At 35.0% G+C, this 11,895-nt stretch overlaps 1 protein-coding gene across 1 annotated transcript; it reads right to left on the bottom strand.

Moving 5' to 3' along the window:
* Positions 1 to 628: 628 nt before the first annotated feature.
* On the bottom strand, positions 629 to 11,219 carry LOC132059615 (protein TONNEAU 1a-like). The gene is made up of 8 exons (XM_059452271.1): positions 10,988 to 11,219; positions 4,173 to 4,305; positions 3,691 to 3,779; positions 3,476 to 3,598; positions 2,213 to 2,346; positions 2,095 to 2,120; positions 1,861 to 2,017; positions 629 to 827 (listed from the first exon to the last, which is right to left on the bottom strand). Exons 1-8 carry the CDS (start codon positions 11,072 to 11,074, stop codon positions 782 to 784), a joined length of 795 nt encoding a protein of 264 aa, XP_059308254.1. The 5' UTR covers positions 11,075 to 11,219; the 3' UTR covers positions 629 to 781.
* Positions 11,220 to 11,895: the final 676 nt, after the last annotated feature.

Raw genomic sequence — 11,895 nt, 5'->3', positions numbered from 1 at the left:
CCAGTGAAATCCCAAGAAAATACCTTCATACAAAATCAAAGAAAAAAAAAATTCACAATGTTAAAGAGACATTTGTTCTGCACATTTTCTAGCTTTTATCATTCTTCTTAGGTAAGGAGTAAATGAACTTAAAAGTCGTGGAGTCGCTGGTATTACCTCGAATATGAAGTTAAAAATTTGAGCTTTACTATAAAGTCATCATCAAGATTGACAATTGCAAGTTTGCAACCGTTATTATATCCTAGGAATAGGGGACACAAATGAACTGTCAAAAAGTAGGTAAAATTCATTATATAGTAGAATATAAGATCCAAGACATTGAATGTAAAGTGATTTCTTCTCGTCTGCCTATGTCTTAGTAGATAGATTTACCTGATACCGGGTGAAAGGGAGTAGGCACAAGTAGAATACTCCAGGTGCATACAAACAGACACAAAAATAAGATTAGCCAAAAAAAAAAAAAAAAAAAAAAAAAACAACAACAACAACAACCAACAGTTGTAAATAATAACTAGCTCTCTCCAGCCACTCAAACAAAACCTAATAGAAGAAAAATAGCGTAAATACTACACGAATGAACTTAGCTAACAAAATAAGGATACTTGTAAAAGAGAATAAAGAGGAAAAAAGGAAGGAATAAAAGCTCATAGCAACTTACTAAAAGCAATATACAGTATTTTAATCATACGCAACATCACAGACCAATACACAACATAGCATTTCAGTGGTTTAAGATAACATCAGTTCCCACATTAGTAATTTGGAGACCATTTAGCTACACCTACTCTGCCCTGCCATCTTCCTCAGACATGCCATCCCCTCCATGCCTGTGAACAAATTTAGTAAAAAGTTGAGGCACAACTACACGTTCAAGATAGTATGATCAAATTTAGCAGAAAGACATAACTACATTTTTTACCACAATACTTCAACAAAGAGAACGAGAAATATTAAAGAGTCAACCACTATACATTAGTTTTTCAGAAGACCACACCAGCTCATCAGCTGTCCTAGGTCATTAGTACTCACTGTGTTCTTGAATAGTTTGCCCTTGTCTTGTGTAAGACAAACTTAACTTAATCTGATAGAGAGGGAGCACTTCTTAAAGGGGGGTGATGTCATTGATATCAAATCACAATATACTATTGCCCTCAAAGTTATAGTAAGAAAAGGAAGGTCTCCTATTTATCTTAATGGAGGTATGACAGTCTTTAGATGTATATCAGAACTGAGCTTTCATATATAATCATCACAGCTAGAACAATAGTAACAGCGTAAGGTTTCCTGCCCATTCTCAATTTGTAGGTTTCTATTAGGTGATTCCTCAAGGTGATGCCTATAGCTATACATCAAAGTGGTATCACACTTGTCTCAACTCATTGACGTGATTAGGTACCTACAATTTCAATCCCCCAGCTGATGGAAGTCTGATAAGGGTGCCTGGATTTGGTAGTTCTTTACACACGTCACCAGTGAATGAGAAACCATCATCGACCAACAGGTCCTGAGGTTACGAAGGCTTAATATCTGATGAAGTTCGATTTTCCATCACAAATTTGACCTTCTTTGACCAAAGAAGAGCTAGCTACAGACAAACTTAAACCGTACCATACATTAAAATTGTCTAGTTATGCTGCAGAATGGCATCTATGAACAGAACAGCTGCATTAGTTGAAGAAATAAGGTTGTCATCTTTAACCTTACTGACCACCCACAAGTGATGTATTTGTAACAGCCACAACTAAAAGTAAGCAAATCATCCAGGACTCACTTTCACCAACTCTCTAACTCCCATACCCATCCAACAAACGTTACATGAAAACCAAATTTAAAAATGCAATCCAGTTTCCAAACACATACCTCCAGGAAGTGCTAAGGTTCCGAGCTTTTCTGTCCAGCTGAAGGTTTTCTAAGGCAGATGAAGCACGACTTACATCTTCTGCAAGTTCATCATTGTCATATCTCCAGCTGTATTCATCCTTCCTGTATCCAGATATCGACGAACCACCTCTTCTATCTAAAAATCTCAACAGTATGAGCAAGACTGAACATTTATCCTGGAATTAATACAAATAAAGCAAGTACACTACTCACTAGATGACTGGGCAGCAGGACCTGGCCTGTGGAATGAAATGGTCCCAAGTCAAGATCTTAAATCCGAAAAGAAAAATAAATACAAAAAAGATGACATAGTAGCGTCTTGGATGAAAACCTTCCTAGTGGAGGTAAGCCCCCAGCAACTGAAGATGAAGAAGGCCTCCTCACGTTCCTTGTTTCTAAATTGGGAAGAGAGTCAGCATCTGGTGTTGTAAATCTCCTCCCAGCACCCCTTCCTTGAGATAAGTTCTGCAACACAGATTTTAAAAGCTTTTCATGATAATAAATCCCACTAGATAGACTGGTATATTCATTATTCACCATAGCAGATTCGAATGCAGGAAAACGTGAACTACAAATGCTATAACTATCATTTAATGGAACTACTTTAACATTTAAAGGCTCTAACCACACATGGAACAGGAGACTGTTAAACCATCACAAAAGGCAATGGAGATTGCAACACCAGGCTAATGATCAGTTTCTACCAACAGCAAGTTACATGTATTAACATTGATACACTTGTGTACACTTAAAAATTTTGCAAACCAGCATCTGCAGAATAGGGAATACTCTTTACTAAGTCAATCGCATGCGAGCAAGGTTAATGGTTCAAACAAAAACCCCTGGTATTGATTGCACAAGCGGATATACCTCATGGAACAAAGAAAAGAAAGAAGCGTTTGTAGTAGAACAAAAAAAAAAAAAAAAAAAAAAAAACAAATCTTGTTGAACTGAATTAAGCTTAATGGTCTTTTTTTTTCTTTTGCTAAATAAGCTTAGTGATTATTCATTGTCTTATTGGACAGTATCACTAGTAAATCATGAGAGCTGTCCAATTAGGCCTAGACCCAACTTAATGGAGCAATATTTACTTTCATCCTCCTCGGTGATTTGCCTCTTGCGACCTTTAACAAAATTCTGTTGGTTTACATGTTTTCTGACTAGCAACATGCTATTTTCCACCTAGGACCACATTTGTTCATAGTTCTGCACTTGTAAACAATTTATCAATCTATGAAAAACCAATACGAGGACATTTTGGATACCACATGGAGAGAGGGCCCACAACTGCATTAGGATGTTGAGACAACACTGTTAACAAGCTGAGCTATTTATACATTTAACGTATTTCGTACGTCTTCGTTATTGAGTTCATCCTTCTCAACTTTTTATTCTTTTCAAGGATGATAAAATTGTATCCCCAACAAACAAGTTCCTAGTATAGGATTATCAATGCTAATCTCCCCACTATTCTTTTTCGTTTTCTTTTAATGTTCTTCTTTTAATTCTTGTACAAACATAAATATAAATAATACCATAAGCAACTGACAGATATATGTCTGGAAGTTATCTAATATAAGAAGTTTTATCGAACCTCATACTTCAAAAATCCTTCGAGAACATCCAAAAGCAATGGACCACTGTCCCCATTCCTGTTAAGATCGTATCCATTTTTGCTGCTAAATTCTTTTAGCTCTGATTTCCAAGAATCCTTTTGCTGCAGACAAGTGGTCTCTTGTAAGTTGAAGTAATAACTGACAATTTATGCAAAGTGGTTTAAATTCATTGAGGGAAGCTGTACATTATTACCAAATTACACTCTGGTAAATAAACTTTAAGTGTGTGGTTTAATTGAGCCCAGTCAAAATATTCACATATCAGTGCAGTTAGCAGCCTTCCTGCATTCAGCAAGGGAGAAAAAACAAAAAGTTACAAGAAATCAATATGAAATATCAACTCTTCTTTAACTACTAAAACACCTATCACATCACCAGTTTTTTAAAAAAAACTAATAAAACACCTTCTCCATGCATTGCTTATAACTACAGGCCTGAGGTAAGAGGCATTTTACCATAAAAGTAATATTTGGTGTTCAATGTGTAAATATCAGTGTACTATGTAAGAATTCTTAAGCAACTATACATGTTATCCACTTTAAGATAATTATGCAAGGGAAATAGAAAGCACATGTAATCTATAACACTTCAATAATAATAAAAAAAAAAATATAAGCATGACCGTAAAGCATAAGGGGTAAAAGCCCAAAATAATTAAAACATGTAACTGAGAACCTGAAGGGGAATTATGGAGTTGCTTCGCGCGCTCGTTGCAGCTACCCAACAGTGCAGGAGGCAGGCCTTCGTCCTTTTCAATTGTCCTATCCTCCTCTTCTATCGCCTCAAAAACGCTTGCTCTAAGCTCAGCCTAAGAATGTAGCCATGCAAAATGCATAAATACCTTGTGGATCAACCAGATTTCCAATCTATATCAACAAAGGAGAGTCCTGAAGAAGGATTTGCATGTGACAGCAAAATCTTGTTTCGATAAAAAAGATCATCAGGTTTCATTTACCGTTCTTTATCGAAAAAGCTACAAAAATTTCTCTATTATTACAAATTCAACATAAAATATCAAACATTTGTTTTCAGCTTTTTTTCTAATTACACTTCCTCTGTCAAGGTAGTAACAAGTAGCTCTCATGATGTGAAAAACAAGTCAAGCTTTTTATACGCCAAGTTAATCAGACATACTTTTTTTTTTTTTGGGGAATAATCAGACTTTTTTCTTTCGCACTACTGGCTTCAATTTAAACCTCCTTAATGTCTATAATCCGCTCACATGACTGTTTGGAAATTCTACTTCAGAGCCGTACAATATTTTCAGTAAACTCTAACTAGTCATCTAGCGATGTACTTTTTCCATGACCAATTAATGAATCACAAATTAGATTGTTAATCTCTTTTTTTTTTTTTCTCTTTGACAATGTTAACATAGATTGTTAACCTCTTTTGATTATTACTTTTTGTATCATTCATCTACCAGTCACATTGTAGAAATTTACTTATCATTTATTTGTAGTTGTATTACTATTACTACCATATATAAGTGGGAATCAAAAGTTTTGTAGTCCTCACATTGAACTTTGATCCAATGAAGCTTTTACATGTGGCTTTTGTGTCTTTTTCCTTATTGCATATTCTTACTTTTACAATTATTCTTTTTTTTTTTTAATGACATTTCACTTGGGCATTTGTAATTGGTTAATGATACAATAACTTTTATGAATTTATTTTTTGCTCCTTTATCTCAAAATAATCCCACTTGTGGGATTTTTGTTGTTGTGTTAGATGATTCTAGAAGATGAAAACATGAGTTTTGTTAATACAGGTGAAAAGAAAATACATTATTAAAATCTTAAATGAGTTCAAGATAAGCGTAAAATGAGTTTGAAGTAGGGCGGAGCTAGAGTGTCGACAATGGTTTCGATCGAACCCCGTAGCTTTGGTTCACAAACTTTGTATTTAAATGATAAATTATTAATTTAGTACTGAATAACTTAAAAAATAAGAATTCAGAACCCATAAATTTCAAATGTTGGCTCTACATCTGAATTGAAGTAAATAATTTAGTTAACAATGAAAGTTAAAATGTTTAACCTCATGAAACTAGTTAGTATTAGAAAAGCAAGCAGCTATGTTGCTCGAACTCTCCAAAATGTTGACGTACCTGTGCCCGGATCCTCCAAAAATGCACTACTTTTGGAGGATCCTACACGCACCTGTCTGCATTTTTAAAGAGTCTGAGCAACATAGGCGAGCAGCACACAAGTACCTATATGGCTTTCTAATTAATAGAGAAACACATTTGTACATTCACCTCTCTTGCTTTTCTAGAAGCCTATACAGCTTCGTGGTGCTTCACGCAATCTTATCTTACGGTTTATGCTGATAGAATCCTAGATGGGATTCCCAAAATGTTATCATTCATTGGTATTTCCTTTTGCTGCTCTCTCTCTACATCTTGATCTTTCACAATTCATCACCATAAGTTTCTGATTTCATGGCGCAAAAAGTTGCAAAATTTTAACCCCCTAAATCACCCTCAGACTATGTTAACTGTTCTCAGATTAATTATCACAGCATGGAACATTCCCAAGTTCCCAACTTTTCTCTACTATTCCTGTTTTTTCCTGGGTTGTGGATGGGAGGCCCATAGTGGGGGGACCGCAAGGGGAAGGAATGGTGAGGAACGGATCTTACACTTCCAAGACACAAGGTAGCAATTCAACAGTAGGTTATAATTTAATCCTCCTTGTCCTGCAAGTGACAATCTTCTCTCTAAGGTGTCATTTGGTTTAGATACAAGTTATGCAGGGATCAGTAATTTAGAGATTCTTATGCAGGGATTAGTAATGTGAGGATTACATGTTGGATGTTTAGTTTGGTTCTATTACAAATTAGTATATAGTGTATAATTTAAAATATTTGTTTACTTTTTAGCCCATAAAAATAAAGTTTGTCGACTTTTATGAGGGCAAGTTTTGGCATTTTAATGTTTTAATTCAAGTATTATTTTATACACATTCTTATTCAATATTCTATCCTGCATAAGATGATACACATATTTCCACATTAACTTATGTAGGTACTATGTAAGAAAAGAAAAAAGCTAACTAAACATTGTATTAGCTATGCTGGATCTTATACCAAGACAATTCTACTATATTATGCTGATTTTTATACATTGATTAACTCTACTGAAAGACCAACCAAACGGCACCAGGCACCTAAAGGTTGGACCCTTCAAAGTCAGTAACTCACACTTGTTCAAGCTAAAGTCAAACTTAATTAAGCCAATAGAATCCTATTCATTTGTGCCCAATTGCGGGCTTTAGATCCCTCGGTGACTCATTGTCTCCTGACTATCCCCATATTTCATGGATTCTTACACCTTAACCACGTTAATTGCGAAGCTATATCCTAAAGGCATTAATGACATCACATGATAAGGTGTAATATTTTTACAATTTCTTTGTCCATATAGTTATTCATGTTATAAACGTATATATATTTGTGGCATTGCGCATTTTTCATTAAAGTAAGCGCGCTTAAGCCCTACAGCGAAGGCTCAAAACATGTTGAGCGCTTGTGATACGATCTAGAAATTAGTTGTGCGCTTGGGAAGTGTACATTAGTGTACAATCAAGGTGTAGGTTTTATATATTACATTTACCCCATAAGCTAGTTACTTTTTACTAAGTTCTCTTTATTTTTTTCTATATGTAAGGAAATTGCCATTGCCCTATGAATGAGAATATTATCGCCTTCTCTTTTATCGTAATATTTTTACAATTTCTTTGTCCATATATTTGTTATTCATGCTTATTATTATTAATCTTGGACTAAACGTATATATATTTGTGTTATTGTACCATTGCGCATTTTTTCATTAAAGTCCATGCTTTTTTTGCGCTTTTCGCTTTTGATAACCTGACCGTCCTATCCGCGAGAAGATTTCGACCGTTGTCAATAGTAGTGGTATGCTTGGGACATGAATATGAATGTTGAAAGTGGGTAGATGTTTGGCTTTGGTGAAGTCAACTTTGGAAAGGAGGAAAGCGTGAGAAAATATAAGCAATACAAACAATGAGAACAAGATCCTCTACTCTCAAGGATTTCTGAAGCGGGAGGATGCATTAGGTGAGAAAGTGGAGGAATATTGGACCTTGCGGAACTTTGGCATGTGCAAAAGTTGGCGTTGTCGGAGAGTCCACATGCGTCGAGGACCACGCAACGCACTCGAACGGTGCAAGCAAAGAAATCGCAGATCATTGGTGTGAGGTTAGCGTAAAGTTCTTTGGAAGAACACGCTATCTCTTGAAAATAAAGATCAGAAAATAGACGACTAGCAAGAAAACTATGAAATGCCAACCGAAATGGTATTTAAGTTCCAAAAACGTGGATTTTGATTCTCACACAAGAGGTGGGACCTAGGGCACAACTTGAAGAGTATTTTCTTGTCATTCTACTTCATCCAACCACCAATGCAAGATTTTCATGAGTTATTTATGTTATATGACACTCCATAACATGAATTTTAACATCAAAAATCTTTTGATTTTGTTAGTCAAGAAAACACATCAAGAACCCAAAAGGCTAGGGCTTTAAGATTTGAACTTGTTAAGGTAAACCCAACTACTCTACTTTATTATTATGTATATTTATAGAGATTAAGGTTTATGGTATTGTTATGCGGTTGGAAAGTCAAATTTAACGAAACTTAGTTTCCACCGTTTATGGAATTGTTGGGCAGATGATGATTTTTTTTATTTTTTTATTTTGTTTTATTTATTTTTTAGAAAGAAAATATGATGGAATATTTAATGGGCGTTCGATATTGTGATTTAAGAATTTGTTTTTGACAATTTTAATCCGTGAAATTGTGGAATTGGGATGGTGTACTTAGTTCTCACAAAAGTAGCGAGCTCGTAACAATTGAGTTGAACTCGATTATTTGTAGATTGAGAATTGAGATGGCTTGAAGGATGGGAGAGGCCAATTTTGATTTTAGAACCCAAGGTAAGTTTAGGCGAAACCTCTAAGTGTGTTTTTGGCTAAAAGCATGCCTGCTATGTGTTCGGTGAGATGTTTCAAAGGTTTTATGAATTAAAACTTGTGAGGACGAGCTAGTATGTAATTCACCATGTTCAAAAGTTTGATTTGAAAAACTTGAAGAGTATTTTCTTGTCATTCTACTTCATCCAATCCCACCAATGCAAGATTTTCATGAGTTATTTATGTTATATGCTCGAATTTTAACATCAAAAATCTTTTGATTTTGTTAGTCAAGCATGAGGCTTTCATAATGGAGGTCTCGGTTGGAAAGTTCGAAACCCATAGTTTATGGAATTGTTGGGCGGATGATGATTTTTTTTATTTTATTTTGTTTTATTTATTTTTTAGAAAGAAAACATGATGGAATATTTAATGGGCGTCTTGTGATTTAAGGAGCTCGTCGAATTGGGATGGTGTACGGGGCTTGCCTAGTGTGGATTATCTCTCTGTGTGGTTTTATTTTGCGACTAGTATGTAATTCACCATGTTCCAGTTTGATTTGAAAACCCGCAAAGGTACGAGGCTTTAGGTCTCGGAGTTGCTTGGCCAGGGGAAGAAGGGCTCGGCGTGGCTTGACATGTGATTATCGTGGTTGCGACTACGTCATGTCGTGTGCACCAAAGGGCAGCAGCGGGTTTGTCAAAAAAAAAAAAAGTTTGATTTAAAAAACTAATTTTGCCTAATTATGAATTTTTGGATGGAAGCTAAGCAATGTATACTATGTTTTTTATTGTTTGATTTAAATGTCATGCTTAGTCATGAACATCTTGATTCATGATATGCTTCTATAAATGTGATTGTAATATACATGTTGGAGTCAGAATGACACTCTTAAGTAGATCAAAGTCTACTTGAAACAGCCACCGTCAACTTAGTTATTACGGGATGAGGGCAACAAAATAGCCACAGTTACTCAGTTTTTTGGAGTGAGGGTGACACTACCATGTAAAGCAAGTCTACTTGATATAGCCACAGGTTTACACAACGTTGTGAAGTGAGGAAGACACTGCCAAGTAGAGCAAGTCTACTTGAAACAAGCCACAATTATGATTGACTTCAGTGTCGTTCAGTGCTTGACTGTATTACAAGTTATACAGTTTTCAGTTTCTCTCAGCTTTCAGTTAACAATTTCCAGTTTGAAATGTATCTGTGCAATTTGTGCATTTCATATTGTATTTATCTAGTCCCACCACTCAGTAGGTCGTCTATGAGACTTACTGAGTATTATGACAGTATAATAAGCCCTCATGAGCCTCTTTACCTTTTTTGATGCAGAGATGGGTAACGTTGAGCCTGGTACCACCAATTAGATCTTGCGTTCTCCTCAACATCTTTCGCTTGTCTTGCGGTAGGAGTTTCACCCTTCATTTCAATTTTCTTTCAATTATTCTACTGTATGCCGTGAGAACATATGTAGTTCCTGTGCTTAGTCTAGATGGATCATAACTAGTTTCAGACCTAGTGAGTTTCAATTATGATTGGGGATCTTTTTTAATTTTTTGATAAAGTATGATTGGGGGATTTTTGACAGCTGCTTTATGCTATTCAGTTGAGATGTATGTTTATCGATTTCAGTATTTTGCAGTTTATTTGACTATATTTGCTAGCTCTTCAGAAATTTCGCTGGTGTATAAAGTTTTTCAATTTCAATTCAATGATTCTCTCGACGGGGTTAAGTTAGTCTAGAGTTGGTCGCATCCCTAGTTTTGGATCGTGACGCAAATAAGCCTAAAAAGACATATGCACTTTCTAGAAGTAATGCTTTAAAATCAGAACTTCATGTTTGTTTGATGATAATGAAGCAAATGAAGATAAAAAGCATACATGCTGCAACTGGTCAAGTCTGATACTTAGCTCCTTGGATATGAATTAAACAGTAGAATCAATCATGTTAGACATATTCATTTCTAGACACTGATCTCTAATCACTTAAACTATGATTTGCATTACCCAGAGCTTTCAAGTATACGCTGGTGACACCTAACGTTTTCACTACAAGAAAATATATACATCCAAACATATAATCAGCCAAAAGATATCTAATTAAAGCTTTATGGGTTATTCCAAGCCATACCCAGAAAAGAAAAATGGACGAACTTGCAAGCACATATACATAACCAAAGAAACAGAACCTCCGAAAGATTCTATATTCAGTTTGTAACCAAGAAACTGAGGACATTAGTTATTCATGACACCAATTTTCACTACAAGAAAATATACATCCAAACATATAAATGATATATCAACCAAAAAGTATTTTTTTTTTAATTACATAGGGGTAGGGGAAGGGGATTACAAGATGGGAAATCGAACCCATACCAACAAAGTGAACAGTTGAGGTAGCCAACTACTAAGATCCCCAACCAAAAAGTATGTAATTAGAGCTTTATGAGTTATTGGAAGGGGATACCCAGAAAAGAAAAATGTAGAAAAATGCAAGGAAGATATACATAACCAGTTGATCTGAGAATTCAGAAAGGGAAAATGCATACTCGGATCTTGGCAAGGACGCCTTTCTTCTCAAGGGTACGGGTGACAAGGGTTTTGAGGTCCATCATTTCTCTCGTATAATCATCCATTTCTTGTGTTGCTCTCTGCTACTAATTATCTGATTTTTTCGGATGGCTCTTTTCTCATTCAAGGTTCGTTCGCTCCTCTTTGTCTATGAGATTTTCTTTTTGTGTTTTTGAAATGAGAAATGTTCAAAGTTTATGACGTGATGGATGGGGGTGGGGCCGTATGAAATTGAAGGTAACAACGGTGACTTAATTTACTGCAATTAGGACCCCAATATCAATTATGGATAGACACCTTTATTTTTTAAATCAAACTTTTACGCCCGTGTATTATGAAAACTAGTCTCTCGACGCACGTGTATACCGAGTCAGGTAGTATCGATTCTATTAAAAAAATATTAATATTATTAAATCAATGTGAATTGTCTTCATATGATGACTTGTTAACCATTTGATTCTTTTAGCTATTATCTGCTCATCAACTCTTGTTCACAAGTATGAGGATTCGCTCGAAATTCATTATTTATTTTGATATAGTTCAAGTTGTGCCTAATTATTTCTTTTTCTCGTTATTCTTCTTCTTCTTTAAGCCCCAATTCCTTTTTTTTTTTTTCCTTTTCTATGACTACACAAAAAATTGAGTTAACTTGATTCTAAACTACCATGACAACTATTTAAACAGAAATGAAAGAACGAACAAGACAATTTTCAATAAATCTAGACAAACTAATGTATTTGAAAAGAAGTAAATAAACACTCTACATATTCCATTACAAAATGAAGATTGAAATTTAACAACCAATCAGGCTGATATCTAAAATGTTTCATTATGTTTATTTCATCATTCAAACTCTTAAGCAAGTACAGAATATTTTTAAGACTTG

The sequence above is a fragment of the Lycium ferocissimum genome, chromosome 6, assembly GCF_029784015.1.
Source record: "Lycium ferocissimum isolate CSIRO_LF1 chromosome 6, AGI_CSIRO_Lferr_CH_V1, whole genome shotgun sequence".
In the NCBI taxonomy this organism is placed as follows: domain Eukaryota; kingdom Viridiplantae; phylum Streptophyta; class Magnoliopsida; order Solanales; family Solanaceae; genus Lycium; species Lycium ferocissimum.
This window is presented reverse-complemented; position numbering and strand designations above follow the sequence as displayed.

What these genes read in the sequence shown, in the direction of transcription:
- LOC132059615 (XM_059452271.1), bottom strand. Translation starts at nt 11,074, where the DNA reads ATGGATGATTATACGAGAGAAATGATGGACCTCAAAACCCTTGTCACC. An exon ending in GCGTCCTTGCCAAGATCCGA is followed by an intron (nt 4,306 to 10,987) that starts GTATGCATTTTC and finishes CTACATTCTTAG; the next exon opens with GCTGAGCTTAGAGCAAGCGT. An exon ending in AACCTTAGCACTTCCTGGAG is followed by an intron (nt 828 to 1,860) that starts GTATGTGTTTGG and finishes ATTTGTTCACAG; the next exon opens with GCATGGAGGGGATGGCATGT.